This window comes from Acipenser ruthenus, chromosome 15 (genome assembly GCF_902713425.1).
Source record: "Acipenser ruthenus chromosome 15, fAciRut3.2 maternal haplotype, whole genome shotgun sequence".
NCBI classification, from domain to species: Eukaryota; Metazoa; Chordata; class Actinopteri; order Acipenseriformes; family Acipenseridae; genus Acipenser; species Acipenser ruthenus.
In genome coordinates, this window is record NC_081203.1 from 19,280,504 (window position 1) to 19,307,656 (window position 27,153).

Below are 27,153 nucleotides of genomic sequence, written 5' to 3' on the forward strand. Positions count from 1 at the left end.
TTATAATTTTATGCATATTGTAATTGTAATCATCATGTTTCTGGAACCACTTAAGAACATAAGAAAGTTTACAAACGAGAGGAGGCCATTCAGCCCATCCTGCTCGTTTGGTTGTTAGTAGCTTATTGATCCCAGAATCTCATCAAGCAGCTTCTTGAAGCATTGTAAAGTTTTAACATTACTTCCCTTGATTTAAATTCAACACTTCTCACAATATATCTGAGCATCTTGTTGGCCATTTTTATAGCTTCCCCACATTGTCTAGATGAAGACATTTCTGAGTCAACATAAACTCCTAGGTCTTTTTCATAGATTCCTTCTTCAATTTCAGTATCTCCCATATGATATTTATAATGCACATTTTTATTGTCTGCGTGCCTCAGTTTCATTTGTGTACACAGTGACTTCCCTCAAATCCACAGCTCTTCAAATAATTAACACGCCAGGTGTACTGGAGTACAAAGGTTTCTCCTGCCATCTACTCTGAGAACTAAGACAAGGCTGTAACAAAATTCACTGACATTTGTGAGTATTCAGGACTTTCAGCCGCTGGGTTTGCCTGCATAGTTTCAAGATAAGAAACAGAATGCCCTGAGATAAAGAGAATGCCCAATTAACTTGCGCTTTGAGAGAAGCTTGGAAACGAGATTCCGGAATTTGTACGATTTTAAAAACGTATGCGTGGGTCTGAGGTTGGTTCTGCCCATACACTATTCCAATCCAAAAGTCAGTTCAGCCGGTTAGACTGGTACACAGGAGTGCCGTAAGCAATCAAAATGGAGTCAGACAGCATCAAACATGTGGGCCCACGTACATCACATTAGGTCTGTCACGCCACTTACAAAAGGACTGCATTGTAATCAATTTGAATTCTTTAAAAGACCCCTGCAACTAGCTGCAATATTTAAATCAGCGTCAGTTTAGTTGACTAAAGAAGTATAGGGTTTTATCATGTACTCTTATGGTCCTGGTACCTTTAGAAATACTGCATTGCATTTCTTTCAGTATTTCTGAATTTAGCACTGTTGAGTGTTTAATAGTTATAGATCAGGGCTGGCCAGCCCTGGTTCTGGAGAACAGCAGGGTCTTCTGGTTTTCGTTCCACCGGAGCTCTTATTACATTTTTGAAACAAGTTATTTTCTTAATTGCTCAACACTAACATTTTTTCCAGGTCTTTAGCCATTGCTGATTTAAAGACACCCAAAAAACCTGCAGAATTGTGGCTCTCCAGGATCAGGGTTGGCCACCCCTGTTATAGATGGTACTGGCACACTACCTTAAAGACTCGGCCATCCTCCGCAGGTCCTCGTTCTGCTGTTTTAAGCGCTCCAGCTTGGCCAGGATTTTGGAGAGCTCTCGGCTGGAGCGGTCAGGGTGGTCATTGTCTCTGACCAGGTGTCCGCCGATGTAGAAGAGCAGAGTGCCCCAGGCCAGGAGGATGAGCATAATCCATCGCCAGGAGCCGGTCCATGGCCGCATCTTCAAGTCCCTTAGTTTATTCACAAAGCTCCCAATGATGCCTTCACAGCGGGACACCGCGCATCTTTAAGTGCTCCGAGTGTGAGTGAGGGGACCTCGCAGTCTGCCTGCCTGCCTTCCTTCCACCCGTCCCTCCTCACCACATAGTCTCGAAGCCCGTAACTCTTTCAAGCTCCTTTCCGCTCCTGCCACAATTTGAATTTTCTACTCCCGAGAAGAAGCAGGACGTTCACTTATTCCAGGATTCTAAAAAGAAAGGAAGATAATTAGTTGGATTATTTATGTAATTTATAGAGAAGGCTGTTTCAGTCTGTTACAATGCATAGATGTAAATGCCGGCTTTCAAAGCCTTCAACGTAGCTATTGCCAAAACAAGGGATGCTTACGATAAGCAGCCTTGAGAAAACCTGCTGCAGATTGGAGAAAGATGAGATGGTGAGAGAAACGAAGCAATATGATATAGGGGAGAATGTCAATTGTTATCTGATTGGCTGCAAGACAATCAAGTTTGTTCCAGAGATAGCAGTATACTAGTTTTTATAGGTTTGACAGATATTATAGTAACAAAGGGTTTATATGGCCAGAGGCTTGTTCTGTGCTGAACCAAAGCTTTTCAGAGATACTGTGCAGGTTCATTCGCTGAGCATTTTGAGATATACTACATTAGTCTTCTGGGTAGGTGCAAGATTTATTAGCAACATTAAAGTCATGGGTTTGAAGCCTGGATCTGTCACTGCTACAGACTCACTAGGAGATCCTGTGTGAAAGTCACTTGATTGTCATGTGCTTCAACCTCACCCAGCTGTAGAAATGGTTAGGTTGGGCTATCTTGGGTAAATCATTCATAAATCAAACAAGCAACAGAAGAATTATATCTGCACTGAAGCCTACCAAAGAAATGTTAAAGCAAGTAATACATCACAATGGTATTATCAGCAAAGATGGTTAGCTATGTAAATGTTTTTCAAACTGCTGATCTCCACATTGTGGCGTGCTGATAATTAAGAGTTTACATATACATAAAACATTTACCGCAGTACTAAATGTGCACAATTTTTGAAGAACAAACTGCAAATGTTACAGAAATAGCATGATAATCTAGTTTAAAAAACAATTCCTATATTCAAACTTTGCAAAAAAATAAATTTATAACTATTTATAACTTGCATTTTTTATAACTATAATTCAAGTTATAAAAAATGCAAATGCATTAACTGCTGCAAACCAGGATGTGCAGAGAAGTTAAATATTAACTTAAATGAGCACTTCTGATACTTCCATATAAAATACACTGCAACAGAGTTCATACAAAAATATCCCTCAGAAATACACTGGACCTCATATTCCAGTTTTAATAAAACGCTTTCTTTAATAAATGATAACTCTATTGTGGGATAATCCAGGTGTTTTAAAAACAAACAGGCTGATTTTATTAAAAAATTGACTCCATGCGGGTTTCAAATCATGACTTTGTTAATAAGGTAAGGCGAAGGCGATGCGGACTTGTGGACTTAATAAACAGAAAAAGTGAAGAAAAAAAAATTCTTCCTCTAAATCTCACCCCCAAAATGAACTCCCAGTGGGATGTCAGGATAACCCTATTACCATGTTAACCAAGTCCTGACTCCTGCACTGTCTGGTGATTGAAAACAAACAATGCATAGCACAAAGCTTTCCACAGTGGCATACAGCATCTGTACTTTAGTAGGAAACTAAATCAAATAACGGCATGTAGAACAGAAAATTCCACTCAATGTCAGTACAGCCCTCCCGTCTGTGTGCCTGCTTGGTTTTGAACAGGGTCTTATCACTAACACAATTTCATGAGCTAATATTCAGAATTCTCCCTGCTTAGTTCTTGCGATTGGCACTGACTGACAGAAGGGATCAACTTGAAGACTTCCTAACAGCGCAACGGTGCCACACTTTCAAAACAAACTGAAGCACTTGTCTAGATATTAATTGCAGTTTCTGTTTCCTACCTGCCAGTTTTACGGCTCAGAGCTTCCTGCAGCGTAGAGTGTTTACTGATGCAATTATCCTGTGAGGCTCAGAACCTACTGGGAGTTCAGTCCTTGAAAAGACTCCTGAATAAATTAGGTATGGCAGATCCGAGGCGAAGGACTCAATAATGATATAAAAATGAGGGGAAAGAAAATAAACTGCTCCACCACACCTCTGACTAATTGTTGCATGTAATCAGGCTTGGAAAGGGGCAGCTGTACCAGGCGACTGCAGGAATACAGCAGACAACAGCCTTCTGATACGCATTCAAACAAACAATTGTAAAAGCAAAGCTTATCAGCAATCCTGTAACAAGAGAGTACAAGTTTGCTTATCTGTAATACAGTAATATATAAATAGCCACCAGGAAATTAACAATAGTGTCTGCTACACACTATACTCACACATATAGACGCTATACTGTATATATACAAGTACCTGCCTGCTGTCAGGTGAGTTTTGGTCCAACGTGGACAGCACTGATTCTACATTTTTCAAGAAGGATATGTAGTTATATGGAGATGAAAATTAGCCAGTACTTTTAAAGGAATAATTCATGCAGTGTTGGATACAGAATCACCTACAAATGGAATGCCATTGGGAAAGCAACACTTTAGTTATACAGTATAGCATTCTTCTAGCCCCCTCCCGGAGCACTTCACAATCCCGAAAAAAAAACAAAAAAACAAACAGTTTAAACATCGACAAATAGACAAAAATAATTATTATATTTTTATCAGCTATAGAAACTTCAACTCATAAGCAATTAGCCAAGTATTAGAAAAAGGATTTTCATACAAGTGGGCCTTCACGCAAGGTTTTAAAGTTTGGGGCCGGAGTAGAGTCACAATAGTTAAGAGCATAAAAAAAGAATAGGCCTGTTCACATTTTGACCCTAGGGAGCTGCAACCATGAGAAATACAAAGTGCAGTTAGGGGCATTAGGCGACAGCAAATAACACATATACAGCGAAGAAAGGCTATTCAGAGCCAGGCAAAAACAAATACGTATTGTGGCAGGGCGAGAGCAGAGTTACAGGGTTGTATATGTGGGAAGGTGATCATGGGTGGTCATTTTGGTGGTAGAGGTAAGTGGTGAGTGTTTTGTTCTGTGTTCTGTCTTGTGTTTGTTTATTGCACTCACAGTACTGTGTCTCTGACTGTTCCTGTTCTGACGTCACCCACAAGCCTATGTGTGACATATGGTGTCGGTGTGTGGGATAACAGCGCCTCCACAGATGCAGGCCAGGAATAGTACTGCGGGGGATTTTTATTTTATTTTTTTTAATATTGTGTGTGTGTGTTTTTGAAAGAAAAAATGGGGAGAAGGAGCCAAAATGGAAAGCAGAGGAACGGCCAGTCCCAAAGCCTGAAGGAGGAAGCAGAGCTTTGGTGCCTCGCCTCTACCAAACCCGGGCACACCACCATGCGCTGCTCCTTCAGGCACCTGCCCAAAAGAGGGACGGGGGAAGCAGGGAGGTGAACCATCTGACCCGGCCGTGGGACCCCATCCTGTGGGTACAAGGGGAGTACTCCACTGCGGAGCAGGAGGATGAAGAGTGGTGCACCTACTGCTGTCGATATGGGCATGAAGAGGAAAGCTGCCCGGAGGTTGACAGGGACACAGACGAGGAGGGGGATGAGCCCGAAGTCCAGTTGTGTCCAGCGCCAAAAAGGGGGTAGCCCTGCTGTCTCCACTGCCACCATTGAGACGGCAGGAATACCCCGCACCCCTGCCAACTAGCCAGCAGGAGAGCCGCTGGGAAGCCTACCTCCGCCTTCACGAGGTCTCAAGTTGGTGCCCTGCCTGCGGGGAGTATGGGCACTTCCCAGCCAACTGCCCCCCTCCCAGGAATGGAGGATGAACCACTGCCGACGGGCCATTGGGATGCCTACCTCCGCCTTATTGAGGTCTCGAGCTGGTGCCCACCTTGTTACTATTGCTGCTGCCTCCACCGCCAGGGGGAGAGTACCTGCTGCTCCCACCTCCACCGCCAGAGGGAGATCACAGGGGGAAAAACGGACATGAGGGGAGGGGGGTTGTGTTTTAAGGGGGGAGGTGGCCAATGGCGGCGGCCATATGTGCTGTGCACATAGGGGGGAGATATGTGGCAGTGTGGGGAGAGCCCTGCTGAGGCACGGGGTTGTATATGTGGGAAGTATTGGGTGGCGGGGACGGAGTTAAGATCCTCCCTGCAAACACACGTGGGAATATGGCTGGAGCCGTCAACTGAATAAATGTTTAAATAATTAAGGCTCCAGCCACAGGTTTATAAATAAGGTGATCACGGGTGGTGAAATGGTTATTGTGTTGAAGGTAATGATGGTGATAGAGGTATGTGGCGAGTGTTTCTCGTGTTCTGTGCTGCGCCGTTTGTCCTGTGTTATTTACTCCTTGAGTGTTTTGTATAGTTCTTTTGTTTTGGCCCTTGTGCCGGTTATTTTGTTAATGTGCATGCTCTGTGTTCTGTCTAGTGTTTGTTTATTTTTATTACTTATTATAAATCTGTGCATCAGCTCTGCTCTCACAGGACTGTGGCTCTGTCTCTTCCTGTTCTGACATCACCCACAAGCCTCTCCGTGACATGTATAATCAACCCTAAAATGCACTAGCAACCAATAATATGTCCACAAATCTTAAACGTTGTCAAAACTCCTGCAGCCGGAATAAGTACAAGTAAGGACAACACTTTTGAAGGAACTCTGACATATAAGGGCTTACAGTGATCTATCCTGGAGGAAACAAATGCAATGGAAAGGTAGGGTCAAGTTCAACTCTGTTTCTTAGTTTCCAGTTTGGTCGCTTTAACCTCTTTTCATTTCAAGATAGTCAAGGCCTTTTCAGAAGTACAAGTTTAGTTTTCTCCTAAAAGCTAAAACAATATGATGATGAAGTTATACAAATTCAAACTGTGGCTTGTTCATTAAGCATTCTGCCTTTTAGAAATCGATCTCTAGCCCTGGTGCTCTGAAGCCTAAATGAAATGTTCTTTCAATTTGAGATTAGGTAACCGGAAGGTAAGAAAGCAAAATGCGGAGCCATGAAGCACAGCAATAATGTGGAAGTGAAATAAGTGTTTTGGATACAATTATAAAACTTCTACAGAGACAATGTACAGCAGAGCCACTTGGGGACTAAACAGCATCATTAAAGTAACATTATTAGTCACAGACAGAGACAGAGAGAGAGAGAGCACACAGATTAGTGGAGGGAAAATTGATCTATATTTTGTTCCAAAATGATACTCTACATAAATTATCATTACGTCAAGTACAGAACATAAAGGTAATGCAGTACAAGCTATTTAGTTCTGTAAGAAGTGTTTGCATACAGTGCAGAATGTTGCAATATGCAGCACAATACAGTTTTTTAAAATGTTTTAAGAACTGTTCATTTGCATATTCAGCTATGGCCATAAGTTTTGCATCACCTAGAATTTTAGGATCGATACATAATTTAAAAAAAAAATAATAACTATATGAATAGATATATATATTTAACATCATGTAATCAAAGAAACTACACAATGATCTCGCAAAAGTCTATCAGAAGCTATAATAGTATTAGTAGTACAGTATTTTCAGATTTTTATATGTCACATTTTTCAACTTTGTCAGTTTTTCATTAAGTATATGGGAAACTACAAAGTGGTATGCAATTCAATATGTTAACATAACATTATTCAGCAGGTTTCATTCGACTTGAAGCAAAATTAGTTCATTCTATAGGGTGACGCAAAACTGTTGGCCATAGCTGTAGATAAAAAAAAAAAATACTTAGAACGGTTTATAATAATAATAATAATAATAATAATAATAATAATAATAATAATAATAGCTGTAGTGTGGTGAGGGTACAGTCCCTGCAGATTTTGCCTCCCTAGCCTGCAGGAGCACCAGAGCCAATGCAACATTCCCTGTGGGATCCCCACTGAAGATCTGCAATTTAGCACAGCCAGTACCCAAACCTGCACTCCCCTGACTGCATGACTGCACTTTCACCACTGAGCCACTTGGGAGTATGTTTTTACTGTAGGTATTTAACATACCAAACAAATTGCTATGCATTGTCTGTGGTAATAACAATGGAGTTAAAATGACTAAAGTAGATTAAAAATTCAAATCAATGTGGTATGTGGGATTTTATCAATACCAAAACTGGTGCTATTGCCCACCACAAACTGAAACAGGGAAGGTGGAGTTGCCACATCACTGTTAAGTGCAACACTGGGTTGACGGATTATTCAGTAAAATATGTCATGGAAATGAGTGAGGGTTCTAAATGGGTTCATATGGGCAATAAATACACAAAGTCATTCTGATAGTACTGTATGTATCCGTCTCCAACAAGTACTGGGATTCCATTGTGTTGGATGGCTTGAAGCAGTGACTTCCACAGAGCCTGAATCGGGTAGGCATGAAGCACAGATGGTGATGTGTATGCTGTCCTATAATAAACAGAAGAAAAACTAAACCCCTTAACGTAGTGTGAAATATGCAATTGAATGATGAGATGAGATTATATTTAAAAAGTCCCACAAAACACTGGGGTGATGGCCTCAAGGTTCTTGGTCCAAACCCCGGACTGTCTCCAGGTCTGAACCCAGTTAAGCAGCTTCACCTCAGAGCAGCTGCACAAACCAGCCGGAAAATCAGCAGATCAAAATGACGTCCAGATTAACATTCATTTGATTTATTTAGAAAACATATTCGAATTCCAGAAAATGCTGCAACAGTTAAATAATTGAGCAATATACAAATAAATATACGACAGACACCAGAGAAACTCATCAGAATTAATTATAAATTATTATACCCTTCTGAACACAGAGAGCTGCATTCCTACTCTGGGTTTTGGTCTAATAAGCATCTCAAAGGAATACAGGCTGTACAGCTGGGTGTATACCATTATTATTATTATTATTATTATTATTATTAGTATTATTATCCGTTAGAAACACAGAGAGGCAGCAAACACAAGATACAAACCAGACTGATCCAAGTAATTTGTTGAAACTATTCCACCGCAATAAGTGACAGTAAATCAAATAGTGCTACAACAGACTCTGCAGCCAACAAGCAAAATCCCATTTGTCATTTGTCTTGAATGTCATTTAAGCAGTCCATTATTTAATACCAACCCTCCATATGTCAAAGGCATGCAGGCTGTCAGAGGGTGTATGAACTCCTAATAGCTGTCGTGCCCTCTCCTGGCCCTGATCACTCCCTGCAAAAGTATTACAGTGTGGACACCTGGCTCTAATCCACATCTAGCTAGCAGTATGCTCCCCGATACCACCAGACACAGGGGGACTGTCTGGCAGGCCTCATTCACTCGGGGCCTCCGAGATCTGCTTTATTATCCAAACCTCGATTTCAGGCTTTCTAAACACTAATGCAATTTTGCAGAAAGGTCTGATATTTTCAACGCTGTAATTAATTCTTATAAATTGAAAAAATACATAGATTTGTTTTTAAAAACAACAAAACCTGACATTCCATTTACCGGACCGGTAACCAAAGCTTTAAAATACCTTATAATAATTGTATCAGAGCTCTTTTGTTTTGAAGAAAATATTTTGCTTCTTCAGTTGCTACTTTACAATTAATCCCGATAGACAGATATTTTAAAAGCTGCTGCATCCTTGTACTTTTGGTCACATGGTCTGATTGCAGCTACACCATAGGAGTGAGTTTGTTGAACTGCCTCACAGGAAGTGATTGGGTACCATCATTGAAATATCTACATCAGATCGCTCCGCTGTCATAGGTTATGTCCCAATAAACCATTGCTTTTGATCAGTAAAAAATACAAGCAAAAACACACAATATCTTCAATAGGACAAAACCAAGGGGGCAGTCAGGCTGCTAAAGCCAATAAGAGGTAGGGGAATGGGTTGGTTAGCACTCCATTAAAGGCTGCATGTCTGTGGTCCATGTGCCATTTGATGGAGCTGTTGAAGACAGTTAGTTATCATGTTGTTATGGGAATTATCAGCAGAGGAGTTAACAAGTGAAATCGTAAAACATGATCATGTAAATGAAATCTGAGAATGACTGGGGTTATGTTAATGAAATGCCAAGGCAATCATTTAAACATTTTTTTTAACATGTTTTCTTGAATATAAGCACAAAAAAAAACATTTCATAAATAAAGAAAGTGCAATTACTTCCAATAACGTCTGTAGAATTAAAAAAGGACACAACCAATTTTTCTCCTCTGTTCCCCCCCCCCCACCACCACCACCACCACCACCACCACCACCACCACCACCACATTAGTAATACATTAATCAATCTGGAAATGGTCACATTCTACACGACAGTTTTATTATTATTTATTTCTTAGCAGACGCCCTTATCCAGGGCGACTTACAATTGTTACAAGATATCACATTATACATTATTTCACATTATACAGATATCACATTATTTTTACATACAATTACCCATTTATACAGTTGGGTTTTTACTGGAGCAATCTAGGTAAAGTACCTTGCTCAAGGGTACAACAGCAGTGTCCCCGACCGGGGATTGAACCCACGACCCTCCGGTCAAGAGTCCAGAGCCCTAACCACTACTCCACACTGCTTATATCTGCGTTGTGGACAGACAATCTGTTAATAATTAATTTGCTACCGACCGCGCATTCTCACAAGCTGCTAACATCTCCTCTGCCAGACAACATTTAAACTAAACAATATAACACCACCCATTCCAAATAAACACACAATACATTAATAACATAATCCAATACAACAAATCATTTTAAACACACCCCAAAATAATACATTTCTTCAGCAGGGCTTTATTCTACCCCCTATTTACATGCATATTTACATGATATAATCATATCCTGATGTAACTATCACTATTATCTGCTGTATTATTGAATTGTGGTTTGTCACACTTGTACTTTGCTTGAACAAAAGTTATTGTATTTCTTGCTCTTATTGTATTACTTGTATTGTAACACTTGAAATGTATTTGCTTACGATTGTAAGTCGCCCTGGATAAGGGCGTCTGCTTAGAAATAAATAATAATAATAATAATGCAGGGCTCTGCCCTGCCACAGGTCGTAATATAAAAATGTGATAACATAAAGTTAAACACTCAAAGCACATTACTCAGACTCAATCACATTATACAGTAAACAATTGTCCAACTGGAAATCTGTCTGCCAAAAGGTCAATACATTACTTAAATTATTTCAAGTTAGTCTGTTTTGATTTATTAAATAGAATACAGTTCAATATTCATGAAATTATTCTATAGAATGATTGCTTTTGTTTTTTAAACAACAGTGCCGAGCCCTGAACACTTAATGAATACTATTATTTAATCAATAAAAACTGACTTGGCCAGCAGGATCCGTGTAGCTCGATGAAGAGAAACAGCCCCTCTCCCTAACCCACAGGAGAACCAGAGTCATGCTCCCTGTGGAATCACCAGTGAAGACCAGCAACTTCACACAGCCAGAAACCTGCTGAGATCCCTGTGCTCACAAATAGTTTTATTCGAAATTCACACCCTCATTGTTTAAATCAAGGAAGTAACCTTGCTGTGTTCCTTGCTGCATTACACTTTACATGATTTGTTCAGCATGCACCTCAAGTAACTTCATGGCGCTGCTTTAGTATCAGATCTGGTGGAGTCATGATTTGGATTTGACCAAGGCCGTGAAGCTGTGTGCACATGAGGGTTACATTTCAGTTACTGTACAACACATTCTGGTATGTCAGCTACATGGACAAGAGATTACACAAAACCCTGCACCTGCAAGCACAACAAAGCTGCGGCCCTCATATGCGAAATGACCTATTAAGTGACTGGTCTATGGTTTTTACATGACTGAGGTAACCGACATTAATAAGCTAATGTTTACTGAAATTAAGTTCATTAAAATCCATTTATTTGATTTACTGTAGGTCCTGAGTTAAAGTTGCAGCAAAATAAACTCATATTATTTTTTAAAGAACATAAAAGATTTTTACAGATTTTAATATACAATGTCTGTAAGGCCACTTCAGTAAAAAGGCCATCTCACAATTAAGGCCACTGTTTCACCAAACCCTCTGACAACATGGACGCAGCATGATATAACTCATTTGATTTATATTTTTGATTGGGACTATTCAAAATGATACCCGTAAATTATAGCACTTTGCACAGAAATGAACTAAAATAAATATCTTAGTAAAATGTGTTCACAAGTGTTTCGACAATGTACTTCAGTGAGGCCACCCCTCCATTAAGACACCATTTTGCTTGTTTCTTGACTGGCCTTAGCAAGGTTTCACTGTCCCCGGTTCTGTTTTGGTGATTTGAAAGTGGTGAATTTCTTTTGATAGATCTAAGGACATGTACATGTGGGGCTCAAAGGGACTAGCCTCTGCTGAAACGAGTCATCTATATTTTACAAGCTTGCTTTTCCAACGGAGTGAATGCATTACAGCTTATCTCCATTTGTTCTGTGCTTTCATTCTCACAAGTACAAACTGTTCTTTCAGGTCTGGGAGTGAAGGTGCACTGCTGACGGGGCTGATAAAAGCACTCTGTCCTTCCTTCAACTAAAGGAATAGGAAGCTGTGTAAATGAGGTGTCTCGCCCTGCCGCAAAGGGGCTTCATGATAATAACACTCCATAAATAAAACACATTCCCTTTTGATAAATACTATAAATTAGCGGATCTGTGTGGTTTTACCCCTCCTGAGGTTTGATCTACATGTATAGCATGTTTAAAAACTTCTTGTAACACATGTCCAGCGTTCGATGAAATTCAGGTGAAGCTGCAGTGGTTCTCACCGGTGTAATGCCCTTGATTATTGAAGTGAGCAGTCCAAAGCCTTGTTCAAATTAATACTGCATAACAGTACTACTGGCTATTTAAAATGTTATAAAACAAACGGATATGGTTTAAGTGGACTACTATATATATATATATATATATATATATATATATATATATATATATATATATATATATATATATATATATATATATATACACACACACACACACACATTGCTATGCAAAAAGTCTTAGCCTCCACTAGTGTTTTCTACTATTATAAAAAACCTTGACTTGCATAAAGAAGGAAAAACATTGAGTGAAATAGCTCACATCACTTGATTTTCAAGGTGTAGTATCCAACGCATAATCAACAAGTACAGAGAAACATCATCTGTAATTGACAAACTCAAGACTGGAAGACCCAAAAAGCTGTCAAACAAGGATGAGCAATACTTGAAGATAATATCCTTAAGGAATATAAAGAAGACAAGCATTGAATTGACAACAGAACTGGCAGAAGGCACAGGTGTCATTGTCCATCAAATCAACAGTACCTATATGGATGGTTCAATCCCAGGTGGGGGACACTGCTGCTGTACCCTTGAGCAAGGTACTTTACCTAGATTGCTCCAGTAAAAACCCAACTGTAAGAATGGGTAATTCTATGTAAAAATAATGTGTAAAAAAATAATGTAATTGTATGTAAAAATAATGTGATATCTTGTAACAATTGTAAGTTGCCCTGGATAAGGGCGTCTGCTAAGAAATAAATATATATAAATTGTATATATATATAATGTATGTAGCCTGGTATCTGTTATTAGCTGTTGTCTAAATTGCTATTTCAGGTTTTTTTTTACTCCATCTTATTATGATTCTGCATGACACACAACCCTGAGCAATTTCTGTAACAAGACCAATATAAAAATGGCCACTAGTTGTGTGCAGTGCTAATATTGCCAGTGCTAATAAGAGGCGAGAAACCTTGGTTAGCCTTCCTTTAAGATCTGGTTACATCATTTAATAAAAAGATTTGATAAGGTATGTTATGGACTAACCCAATATGATTTAAAACAATGTAGCCACTTGAATGATCAACACCATTTAAGGACTGGCTGTAGCAGTATTAATCTAATCTTACTTTAATGAACAGCCATTTTATATTGTCATGGTTTGTAATAATAATAAGACCCCTGCAGAACTCTGTCTTATTATTACAGTTCTATTACTAAACCACTGCAGAACTCTGTCTTATTATTACAGTTCTATTACTAAACCACTGCAGAACTGTCTTATTACAGTTCTATTACTAAACCACTGCAGAACTCTGTCTTATTATTACAGTTCTATTACTAAACCACTATTCGCTGTCCTCCAAAAAGTAAAAGGCAATGATACATTCGAACATAAACCAAGAGAAGCACGCATACAGAAGCAATCTCTTTGGGTATCTGAGTCAGCTGTAAATATTAAAATCAGTGAGGGATTACGATAATGAATCTTTTAAAAATAAATCTAGCAAATCATTTGAGGATTGTAACTAATAGGTTTTTGGACTTGACAAGCAAATTAAGGCTAATAATATTATTATTATGTTCAAAAGGATATTTTTGGAGCTTTTTAATTAGTCGTTTGTTTTAAAGCGAGGCATTTATTTGCGCATTAAAAAAAAAAAAAAAAAAAATGGCTATGTGGTCTCCCTCACAGCGAATGATGAATCTCTTTCAAAGCGAGAAATCAAAACACGCCAGTTGAAACAATTGATCTAAGAAAAACATTTATTTAGTAAAACACACTTGTTCTGAAACACACCACATGTCTACATTAACAACATAACCAGGTTTATTTTAATGATCTAAAAAAGTGGTGGATCAAATTATATTAAACGAGTAATTATAATTTTGGTCGGTTTTTCCTGTGTGATTTTTACTACAATTACTCAAATACTTTAAAAGGCTGTGTGGTCCTGTGGTTAAAGAAAAGGGCTTATAACCAGGGATCACTGTGTGACCTTGAGCAAGTCACTTAACCTCCTTGTGCTCCGTCTTTCAGGTGAGACGCTATAAGTGACTCTGCAGCTGATGCATAGTTCACACATCCCAGTCTCTAAGTCGCCTTGGATAAAGGCGTCTGCTAAATAAACAAATAATAATATTTCTTTTTGGAAAGTCTGTATTAATGTGCCTGAGTTCAGGAGCTGCTCTTCACTCGTAGTTCCCTGCTATAGACATACAGTGGGAGCTGAAAGTGCAGACCGCTGTAAAGGCAAGTCAGCAGTGAGGATGTGCAGCACAGCTGAGGTTGAGATCATCCAGCTTTGGTGCATTCAAATCCAATCCAGGCTGTTTCAGACTGTTCTAAATAACAATGTATTTCTAAGCAGAGACAGAGCTTCATCTACGGAAAGTCATTCTCTGAATTCAGTTGTTCAGTTTAGGTTTAAACAGACATTATTTTACTCCATGAACGTTCGTAGAGTGCTGTGATTATTTCACTCAGCTCGTAAGTTCAACCATCCTCCTTCGTGGAATAACTGTAGTACTCTATGAAAGCTGGTGTATCCTCTATGTCTCTGGTTGACAATGGCAGGCAGGGTTTTCAGGTCAGGATTGAGGTGCTGTCTCTCCCTCTCAGAGCTGTGAGGGTGTTCAAGTTGTATCCTCTATGTGTCTGCTTGAGAGGTTCAGGACTGAATGGCAGGCAGGGGGTGTTCAGGTCAGGTGCTGTCTCTCTCTCAGCAACATTATTCCTCACCTTTTTGAAAAACTACATTAAAACAACCCCTTGTAAATCTCTAGTTCCCTTAGCAAAGCCGTCATCTCAGCAGGGAGACAGCCTTCTCTGTGTGCAAGGGGAAAGATTGCTGTGCACTTTCATTGCAACCGTTCCCGAGTCAAAGCCATTCTTTAGAAGCCAGCTGCTAAGAAAATGATGCAGGTCCTCTGTATTGATAGCACAGGACTCATTATTTAGAGTCTGCAAGATTATTTGCACTGTTTGAAGCCATGTAGTTTAGAGCGCTCCTTTGTTTTTAAGTGCCCAGAGAATTTGAAATATGAAACAAAATGTTTGGGAATGAATCATTTGGGAAGATTTGCCTTCGCCAAAGAGTGGCGTTACTTTGAAGTCTTGTTTTAAATGGACCAGAAAGAGGGATCCAAAGGGATTCACAGTGATTGTACAAGGACAGGGTTACATTTTCATTATCAAAGTGTCTTTAATCTCAGGGAGGCACAAAGAGGGTTATTTTGTAATCCAGAAGGAACATATAAGAGTGAATAATGATCTCACTCAGTTTACTGCATCGCAGAAACATATCTACCAATGTACTAATGTACCTTTCCTTACTACATTATCTTCAATGGAATGCATTAGTGCCCAGAGGAAGAATATTTGATAGATAGGTATACAGTGGTAACATTTTTAGATTTTGACAATGTCTTAACGAAGTTTGTCTTCATAGTCAAAAGTGACTTTTGCAAACTGGTTTCTTCGCAAATCTTAATCTGCACTGGAAACGTGTATCATCAACAGGCATGTCTATCAAATAATTACAAAACAAACAGAAATATTATTTCATATTCATTTTCACATATGGGTGGATAACATGGTCCAGCCATGCTTTGCTACTGACTGCTACAGGGAGTAAAGAGAAACCTCAATGTATAAATTCCTTCAGGGAGTTTCTGTTTTAAATAAAAACGGATACCTGTATGGTATGTTAATAATATTGTGTACAACATCTGAGTGCTAATATATGACGTGGTTGAAACAGTTAACGTTTGTGATTTTAAAAAAAGTCCAGGTATCAGTATCTTTTATACAGATCCAGACATATTACCATCATGATATTACTATTGGTATCTGATATTAATTCCTGATTGGAGATCGGGGTTTAAAACCATGAAGCAACAATCACTAAGATAAATGGGTGCCTGCAGAGCCCTATTCACATGACTGGTAACATTGCCAGCGCATTAGTGCTACCGATTCAGGAACACTGTTTCAATTCTATTGTGTCGCCCTTGTTTGGCAATGCTGTGGTCTGCAGTCAAACTGGGGCTGCCACCGGTTCCATCTGTAGTCTACAATTCACACATTCCCATTAGGAACGACTTAACCTGTAGTAGCTCCCCTGATAGTAAAATAAAGAATCCTCAGTTCTCCATTGCTTTCCCCCTTTAGTTCCTGGTTTAACACCTGCCCTTGCTCTGCACTCATTAGGTAACGCCCTTCATCAGTAATAACGAGATTTCTGACAGCAGGCTGCAAGTCCCAATTCAAACCAGTTTTATATTGGTCTGCCTGCTGCAGATGGAAATGAACAGGACTGGGTTCAAATCAGTGTCAACTAGGTCCCATACTGGATGGATGTGTGTCACTAGATCTGCTGCTGTTTGCATAATAAAAATAGACTAGACTGGTACAGTAATCCAACTGCAGTACAAGTACTTTATGTTTGTTAGCCTGCTGTATTGAGCAAATACTTTTAATTTCATCAGTCTGAGTGAAACTAATCGTATAATCTTATTAACTCAGAGGATGACAGGAATAAAGATATAATATTTCAAGTAGCTTATTAGCCAGGGGATATTAGAGAATTCAAAAGATGCCTTGATGTAAATGCAGTTTGTTTTAAACACTTACCCTAAATGATAATGTATTTTTTGCTGAAAATATTGAAAAGGTTTTAAAAATAAACAAAAAAGTAAAATGCACCCCCTGCCACAGCTCTAAATACAATATTAGAGCCATCAGTATCATGAAAACGTTACCACATTCACTGTACATGCATAAAGACTTGCACACACTCAACAACTTGTGTTAAAGAATGCTGTAAACAAGTTTTATCACACAAGTGGGCAAGCGGGTCCCTAGAAACTGACACCTCCTTACACCCCAGATTCTGATCAAGAACTAAAGAATATCCTAACAAAGCACAATTGGACAAGCGACTCTCTGGACACGTGTGTGTGTGTGTACAATCGCCTACACTATAGCGGGCGCTGGGATAGGCATGATAATGATATAACAGCAAATTAAAGACCAGGCAGTTTGAGAAGTCTAAGATGATCTTTTAGTGTTAATGGCTTTGTGCAGCTGTGATATAAAAGAGGAGTGATTTGAAAGTGATTTTGCACAAACGACCCCCCACTATTGCAATTAATTATGCTAAAGGTTAAACTCCTACTGATTGCAGATATTTGGAAGTGTCACCAAAATGTCAAGCCTCACATAACAAATTACACCGTCCGCACTTCTGCTCTCATACAAACTGCTTAGAAAAACAACGACACATCATTTACATTTGATTGTTTAGTCAGTAACCTTTATCGGTTGTGAGAGAAAGGCTTTCCTGTTACTACAGCAGCCACAGGGAAATGGTATTGTTTTTATATGAGCATTGGTTTAATCTTTGTGCACTGGAATTGAAGAATGACATAAAAATTTAATGTTTTATTCTTTTTTTTTTTTTTTTTTTTTTTTTTAAATCTAGAGACCAATTATTTACCCCTCTTTTTCTCCCCAATTTAGAATGTTCAGTTACAGTCTCTCACAGCAGCAATTCCCCAAAACAGTTCTGGAGGACTGAAGGTCAGTGGACATCCTCCGATCCCATGACCAAGCCAATTGACTCTTTACACACAGAAGCTTGAATCCTATGGTATTAATGTGTGACACAAAATTCAATGTACAGTCAAACCTGTCTAATCCAGCCCCTCTACAAACTAGCATTTTTTATAATTCGTCATAATTTGTGGGTCCCGACCAAATCCCTATTAAAATGGAACCCAGCATGATTTGTAAGTCTTGTCTGTCTAAAATCAATGCAAAACTGACTCTGCAGTCCGACACCAAGTCATGTGATCTTTCTTGTCTAAGTTTATAATACAAGTATATTCAGTGTATTCGCACATGTCCCGCCAGTACGGTACAGTAAAATCCTTGTTTACTTTCTGGGGAAAGTAAAAATAATGCAATTCTTGAATTACAGAATACACCTGGACTGTACTTCTACTGTGTATAATGAGTGTTTTTTTTTTTTTTTTTAAGTGTTCAAATAGTTTGTCATGTAGAATTTAGATTTTACAGCACCTCTGTAAACCAGGACACAGTATAATCCAGCACAATTCTCCAGTCCCAATCGATGCCACATTAGACAGGTTTTACTGTACCTTCAGTAAGGTCATCCCGCTATTAAGGCTACATGTATTTGGTCCCTTGACTGGCCTTAATATGTTAATAACAGGTTTCACTGCATTATTTTCTTTATGTTATTATTTATTTATTTATTATTTTTGGTCCCCTGGCCCTAGTAGATGATTTATTTTTGAAGACACTGAGAAAGACTTCTAAATCATTTAATCTGGTCATTGTATTTTTAAATGCAGCACTATTGAGTGTTTAATAGTTTAATAGATTATTCCTGTATATCGGTTTGATAAAGAAAATAAATAACTATATAAAACAGAAATAAGAAGGAAAAAACAACAAGAAAAAACAACTCTGTGCTTCATCCAATGAAGTGCTATAATGATGACATTATAGCCGACTCAGACAGCGAAAATAAATCTCATCGCTGACACTTAATGCAAGATAAATTATCCTTTAAAAAAAAAAACACAAGCCCAAACAGAAAGACAACTAACACAGAATCCTACATACGTATACAGGAAATATATTTTTTCTGCATTTCCTCATTCTAAGAAACACGACATGTGCCTCGCTTTAAGCAGATTCCATCCTTTGGCAGTTTTTGCCTAAGTAAAGCAAAACCATTACTGTCACGTCTGTCAGTTTTAATAGAAGTGTTGTTTACCAGATGGTTTTGCTGCCCGTTCAGTTCACTATGCACTCCTGCTGGAATAATATGACTGAAGTGAACATGCATTATTGAGCCCTAATGAGCTGAAAGCAAAGGCTGTAGGTTGTTGTTTATACCCTGCCTATAGGAAAAGCAAAAATGTTTAGCATCGTAACTTACATCTCTTGACATATTGAATATGTAATAGCTTTAGTAGTGATAACAGTTGTTTTCCTTCATACTGTGTTAAACTGTACTAAGCCACAGTAAAAGCATGCACAGTGTTGTAAAGCATAGTAAAAGCACAGTGCAGGTAAACTGGGAACTTCAGTAACACAGTTTTCAATTTAGTGTGTCCAATTATTGTACCCCCGTTTTTCTCCCCAATTCAGAATGTCCAATAATGTTCCTTCAAGGCAGCAACTCCCCACAGCATGAAGTCTGCAGGGGGTTTAAGTTATTCTGGTGGGTTTCTTTCCCATTCCTCAGTGATTCATGACTCTAAGAGGGAGCTGAACGTGGAAATCTGTCTTCCTGATAAAACAACAGCAATCTGTGCAGTCTGGACTGAAACGGGCTTGCACCAGGGAGATGCAGCTTATATATATTCCACAATACATGTCAGGGATGCCCTTTTGCATTGCAAATCACATCTGCCAGGATGGGACCGCCTGTTTACACAAAAGACTGTGTTGTATGTGTCAGGTATTTCCATTTTGTTTTTTGGTCCAAACCCAGTGCATATGCTTTACATGTCCACATGCTCAATATTGACCAATCTCGCTTACTGTTGAACAAACAGTATTGTCCTTGTTAACTAGACACTACAGGCAGGAAACAATTTTACTAACATTGATTTCAGTTGTATAATCCATTTTTTCCACTTCATTTTCTGTATGCACTGTTAAATGATTTTTTTTTCCTGCCCAGTTTGCAAGCTGATTTTACAGACAAGCCTATTAGGATGACTTGCTCTCTGTTTAAGCCACTGAGTGGAACACAAACTCTGTCAATTAAATCCGCCATGCTGCTGTAGGTATTCATTCGCCAGGGAGTATCTGTGAAATATGAAAAGTTCAACATGGAACTATTTCAAGTTATTCAAGGTTTTACTAAGGGTTAGTGTACCTAACACTGTCATTCTTGTGTGCTTACTGTATTTCCACAAATGGTCTTAATGTGAACCATAGTGAAACATTTAAACAACTTGTATTCAGTGGCAGAAATGACCATGTTCATATCCATTCATATAACAGAATCAAAAAGATATCATAAAAAGAAAATACCTAAATGAAATAATTAAATGACATGTGATATAAATGACACATTCTACTGTACAGAAGAGTGTGTCTCTCCTGTCTTTACACAAACATGCTATGCTCCTGGCAGTCTAAAAGTCTAAAATACTTTTATATAACTGACTAAATTAAAACATTTTTAATAATCAAATCCAAACAATACAAATTAAAAAAAAAATGTAAAAGCTTTTCATGAACATTTTTACATCAATCAGACTCCTCAGAATCCCACATCTCTGAAACATGGTTTGCAAAGTTTATGGTTGATAAGGGGGTCACAGCGGCACAATAAGAATTAAATGATCCCATTTGAAGGAGGTGCAATGTAAATGTACTGAAGTCAAGAGAAATTTCTAACTTCAACACACATAACCAAGATCCCACTGCCTGTGCATGCCGGTGCTAATACACATAGTGCTGTCAGCTATCATTGCCTTATTCATCCCATCATTTAAACAGACTGCATGGTACACATTCACTTGCTTACACAACACAGTGTCAGGAATAGAATGCTGCCTGTGCATCTTTAACTGAGCCATCTTCCAAGGATTCAGCCCTTGTTTGCAATCCTTTTTAAAACCATTGTCTGTCTATTCTGGTCCATTGTGTGTGTCTTTTTAAAACAATTGTCTTGTCTTTCTGGTGTACTGTGTCTGTATTTTTGTTGCAACATGTTAGCTACTGTCAAGCCTTCCCAATATGATCCTTAACGACAATGCAAGCAGACAGTTGTCATGTACAATGACAATGCAATGATTCTGGGTTGAAGGTAGAACAAATAAATGATTCTCTCATCCACCTATCGTGGTATTTTGGTTTCCAATTCTTGTATTGTTTCAATTTTTCATCACTCTTGAAACGTATTTTTAAAAAGTGTGAGCTCAGCAAGGTTGATTGCAATATTTTCTATACTAAAGACCATTACAGTAGTTAGTTCCCCACAAGGGTTTTTTGCATCATCAATGCAAAAGGTAAGAGTGAGGATAATTTGATTATTAGTCTCTTCTGCTACACCTGTGCAAGCTTCACTGCTGACAAATGCATTATGATGGGCTAGTTGAGTTAATTGCTATTGCTAACGAGATGCAATTAATTTTTATTACAGGGAAGTACACACAGGTGTTACAGAACCTCCTGCAGTGTTTACAAGAATCGCATTACATTACCTGTGTGTGTCCCGTGCTGTCTGTATAGCAATTTCTTAAATACACATCATGGATCACAAACAACTGGGCAAAACATTTCTCAATGGTCTCTTATTCGGGACCATTCGCCTGGAAAAAATCTAATGTCTTCTAAAGACTGCAGTGTATCTAGATCACAGTCCCTGCTGCAACAGTGTTGATTTCACTATGTAACACAATTTTTGTTCCTGGGTAGTAAGTGTTATTTCCTAATTGCTTATGCCTCAAAAGTATAGAAAATGGCTATTATTCCCCACAAACTTTGCTTCACCAGGACAGTGATATTTTACCTATTTCCAATGAGAAAATGGGCGAATTTGTGTCTTTTCGTTCACATAAAGTCAGAAAAAAACAACATATGAATCCAAATTAACATGTATTTATACTAAAGTAATACAAAAATGACTACAAAAGATTTAGAAGTGAGTAGTTTTTCGAGATTTATGATTATACTGTAAATCACTTTCACGAATCAGCCCCCAAATGTAGTCTCCCATCATGTTCTCGTTATACTGTCCTTGGTAGCGGCGTTCAAAGTCCAGTATATCCTGGTGGAAGCGCTCGCCTTGCTCCTCCGAGTACGCTCCCATGTTCTTCTTGAATTTATCAAGATGAGCATCAAGGATATGGACTTTGAGGGACATCCTACAGCCCATTGTGCCGTAGTTCTTCACCAGTCTCAACCAGCTCCACATAGTTTTCGGCCTTGTGATTGCCCAGGAAGCCCCGAACCACTGCAACAAAGCTGTTCCAAGCCGCTTTCTCCTTACTAGTGAGCTTCTTGGGGAATTCATTGCACTCCAGGATCTTCTTTATCTGTGGTCCGACGAAGATACCGGCTTTGACCTTTGCCCAATTTGATGTGCAGTGATGGCATCAGCACCTTCCGGGGGTCCACCAGTGGCTCCCACTTGACGTTGTTCCTCCCCACAGAGAACTCGGTCCGCTGTGGCCAGTCCCGCCTGTGGTAGTGCGCCTTGGTGTCCCTGCTGTCCCAAAGGCAAAGATAGCAGGGAAACTTGGTAAAACCGCCTTGGAGACCCATCAGGAATGCCACCATTTTGAAGTCTCCTATGACCTTGATGCCATCTCAGAAAAATGCAGATATGTATCCACTTAGGCAGCTGGAACTAAACTGAACTGGTGGGCTTAAGGCCCCTGTATTTATACTACTATTTATATTACTAGAAAGTTCTAGAAGTTACTCCAAGTTTACTCAGCACTGAATCTATCTGGAATGTTCTGGAAAATAGGTAAATTTCAAAATATCACTGTCCTGGTCACAAAAGCAAAGTTTGTGGGAAATAATAGCCATTTTCTATACTTTTGAGGCATAAGCAATTAGGAAATAACACTTACTACCCAGGAACCAAAAAAAAAAAAAGATTTGTTACACGGTGTTATTTAGTCAATCTCCAAGTCCCTTTTGGTCTGTTGAGACCCCTTCATCTTGTGGAAATCTTCAAATACATCTTTTAATATCTAGTTCAGTTTCATGACAAACGTTAAACGCTAAATAAAGTTGTATACAATTTTTGACGTCTTCGTCGTCGTCTTCGTCTTCTTCGTAGTAATAAAATACATGGGGAACAATAATTGTCCTATAAACTTCTGTCTTTTGCTTATTATGTATGGTGATGGCACCAGACCCGACTATAATAAGGTTCATGATAAAACTGCTAACCTCAGTTTTTAAAAACAAATGCTGCCACCAGTACTTCAACATAACAAAACACTGTCAATGCCAAGACAAACAGCAATGTTCAGCAGATTTAATGTTTTATCCGCAGAAGGCACATTTGTGGAAATCAGAATAAATGCAAGTTAGAAAAACTATAAGCGACATCCAGTTAGTAAGAAGTGACCTCAGTGACATGCCCTCCCTGGGATGTGAGGAGAACAACTCGGAGTATCCTTCTGCAGGAATCCTTCTGACTGGACTCCAACTCAGTACACACGTTTGTGTAGTCAGCAGTTCATAAAAGTTTTAGTATCAGCAGCATATTACTGGTAGTTAGTTCTGGTCTTACATTATTATTATTATTAATATTATTATTATTATTATTATTATTATTATTATTACTAAGTGTAGCACGCTTAATTGTATAACCGATTTTTCTGGAATATTTATACACTTAAATGGAGATTGCACTTAAGCGGGTTGGTGATTCCCAGTCCTTACATAAAATATTACTTTACCGTTAACAGAATGCATTATTCCACATTAAGTATTTTACTGAACTTCAATATGAAATCAGGGAACCATCAGTTAATTACATATTTAAATGCACAATCATGAAAACTGCATTTATCTACATGTAATTTTAGGCTACTTGAAAACTGAACAGAAATCGTTATGCACGTACCTTCACATACTGTTAATGCTGTTCTCATTTTTGCACAGCATAGTCCTTTTAGTAGTCTCTTAGCTTAGCAGTTCAGCTGTCACTCGCTGAAGCTGATTTTGCAATACTGTATGTAATTCATATTAGGAATGTATTTTTAAACAAACTGTTGAAAATGTATATTTTCTTAATTGGTAACATGTAAGTAAAGTTTTTTTAACGGAAAACATAAATTAGAATGGTGTTTACACAGCAAATGACGTAGTAAAAAGCACTGAGGGTGTATCTGACACTTATCATATGTTTCTAATCCCTGTGACTAGAGGTGAGAAGTGTGCTCTGTGGTTTCAAATACATTACATTTTGGTGTGGAAGATTTTGCACCGTTTTTGCATTAGTCGCCATGGTTGTCTGATCGCCAGGATGCTAGGGTCATGTGACTGTAAAACCAACGAGAGGAAATTATTCAACGCCACCCTCCAAAAAAGCCAGGTGAATTTTCTACTGCGATTCTTAGTAATAAACACATATACTTTTCCTGTGCCCTCCCAGCCAAAAAAAGGTTAATAAAATGTAATAAAAATAAAAAATACTGATTTGTAAAAATATAAACTTGCTTTGAAGGCCATCAATCTAAACTGCCTAACATCCCAGGGAGGGCATGTGACTGAGGTAATTTCTTACTAACTGGATGTCGTGTGTAGTTTTTCTGAGAGCATTTATTCTGATGTCCAGTGAGTAGAGCCCAGTTATTGGCTGTTGTCAAGTGTGAATCAATACATCCTGTCCAGTTCATGATGAGCTTTCTTTTTTAAATTGAAACAAGCTAAAAATCGCATCAGGAACCTGTAACAGTACATGTAACTTCACTGGATTTTAGTGCAGCGTAAAGTACACAAAACAGACCAGATTTCACGGTGCAGAATGAATTTCACGGTCTGTGTCACGTTTTTCACGGCCATGAAATGGGTAGGGCCCCACATATAAGGCTGTAATTCTATCTCAGGGTTCTGGTGACAGCTAGTGTAGCACTCATGATTTGTCTTTTGTTTTTGAGATTTATAATAAGTTAGTATGACGTTTGTAGGCCCTCTTATTAGACTAGCATCATTGTGCATGCACTCTGAGCAGACAGAACTGATCTGCTTCGCTTTGCAGTCCTCTCACAAAAGATGACATCTCTCTTACACAGGTCAAGGGGTTTGAATCAAGTAAACAGGCTCACACTTCTTCGTGGGTTCATTTGATGCTCTTGTGTCTTCGGTGCTGGAAACTGTTGTTGGATTAGATTACAGTACACTGCATCCAGTGGTTATCGTTGTTTTACAACTTCAATAAAGCAAAGTGAAATTCCTGGGCCCTCTCCAAAGCAAGATTTCACTGAATTAAGTTAAAGATTCAATACATGATGAAACAGAGTTGTAATGGATGGTGGTGTTCCCTGAAGGACAGGATGTGTGTGTTAAAGAGCATAGATCTTGATTTGTTTTTATTGGACAAGTGAAAAAAACTGTTAAACACTGAAGACCTGTAAATACCATTTTGAATAATCAGCACTCGTGACCTCGAGTTCAAAGATGAACCTCCTCGTAGAATGGGCCGAGATTGAACCCTGAACTTGAAATCGTGAAGTTAAGCATGCAGGGAATAACATTACGATTTAAAGATTAACTATATCCCAGAGATAGCAATGTATTCTTCTTCTTGTTTTGATTCACTTTGAATCATTTCTGTTTGAGTTATCACAGAAGTTGAAAGCGCCCCAGTGGCCTCAATGAGAATCATGTCTAAACTACTTCTGGTACACCAGAGTGTAACCATGAACCTGTCCCCCTGCAACACTGCCCCTAGTGAATGTAATAAATCCGTCAGTAAGAAATCCCATACAGACCAAAGATACGTAACAGGAGAGCAGTTTGTGTTGCTCTTTTTAATGAAACAATTATGTTCACACAGGTACGATAATCTGACTTAAATATAATAAAGAAAATAGCTATTTCTGCACATTGCGCTTTAAAACTATAGCAATACGTATTCTAATAATTTGCCAGTTTGCTCAGCATGGTTCATAGCAATATTTTCTCTACTAAAGACAATGACAAGATGCTTTTAGTTAGTTCCCCACACAGAGAGAGAGAGACTAATTTATTACACCGTGTAACAATTATAATTTTTTTTTTGGTTCCTGGGTAGTAAGTGTTATTTCCTAATTGCTTATGCCTCAAAAGTATAGAAAATGGCTATTATTCGCCACAAACTTTGCTTCACCAGGACAGTGATATTTTACCTATTTCCAATGAGAAAATGGGCGAATTTGTGTCTTTTCGTTCACATAAAGTCAGAAAAAAACAACATATGAATCCAAATTAACATGTATTTATACTAAAGTAATACAAAAATGACTACAAAAGATTTAGAAGTGAGTAGTTTTTCGAGATTTATGATTATACTGTAAATCACTTTCACGAATCAGCCCCCAAATGTAGTCTCCCATCATGTTCTCGTTATACTGTCCTTGGTAGCGGCGTTCAAAGTCCAGTATATCCTGGTGGAAGCGCTCGCCTTGCTCCTCCGAGTACGCGCCCATGTTCTCCTTGAATTTATCAAGATGAGCATCAAGGATATGGACTTTGAGGGACATCCTACAGCCCATTGTGCCATAGTTCTTCACCAGAGTCTCAACCAGCTCCACATAGTTTTCGGCCTTGTGATTGCCCAGGAAGCCCCGAACCACTGCGACAAAGCTGTTCCAAGCCGCTTTCTCCTTACTAGTGAGCTTCTTGGGGAATTCATTGCACTCCAGGATCTTCTTTATCTGTGGTCCGACGAAGACACCGACTTTGACCTTTGCCTCAGACAGCTTAGGGAAGAAGTCTTGAAGGTACTTGAAGGCTGCCGACTCCTTATCTAGAGCTCTGACAAATTGTTTCATAAGGCCCAATTTGATGTGCAGTGGTGGCATCAACACCTTCCGGGGGTCCCAGCCGTACTCATCATACTTCAAGGCGTCCAGCAAGGTCTTGATGCTGTTGTAATCCTCTTTGAGGTGCACCGAGTGAGCCAGGGGAAGAGACGGGTACTTGTTACCATTATGGAGCAGCACGGCTTTGAGGCTCCTGGATGAGCTGTCAATGAAGGACAGTATAACGAGAACATGATGGGAGACTACATTTGGGGGCTGATTCGTGAAAGTGATTTACAGTATAATCGTAAATCTCGAAAAACTACTCACTTCTAAATCTT

At 38.9% G+C, this 27,153-nt stretch overlaps 1 protein-coding gene across 10 annotated transcripts in view; it reads right to left on the reverse strand.

The window, feature by feature from the left end:
- LOC117422535 (alpha-(1,6)-fucosyltransferase) overlaps positions 1–27,153 on the reverse strand; it is a 193,623-nt gene that overhangs the window by 72,188 nt on the left and 94,282 nt on the right. For all 10 annotated transcript variants that reach the window (XM_034927695.2, XM_058987340.1, XM_058987343.1 and 7 more), the window contains one exon: positions 1,278–1,726. In XM_034927695.2, the coding sequence (XP_034783586.1) occupies positions 1,278–1,480 (203 nt within the window). In that variant the 5' untranslated portion in view covers positions 1,481–1,726. The remainder of the gene's footprint in view (positions 1–1,277; positions 1,727–27,153) is intronic.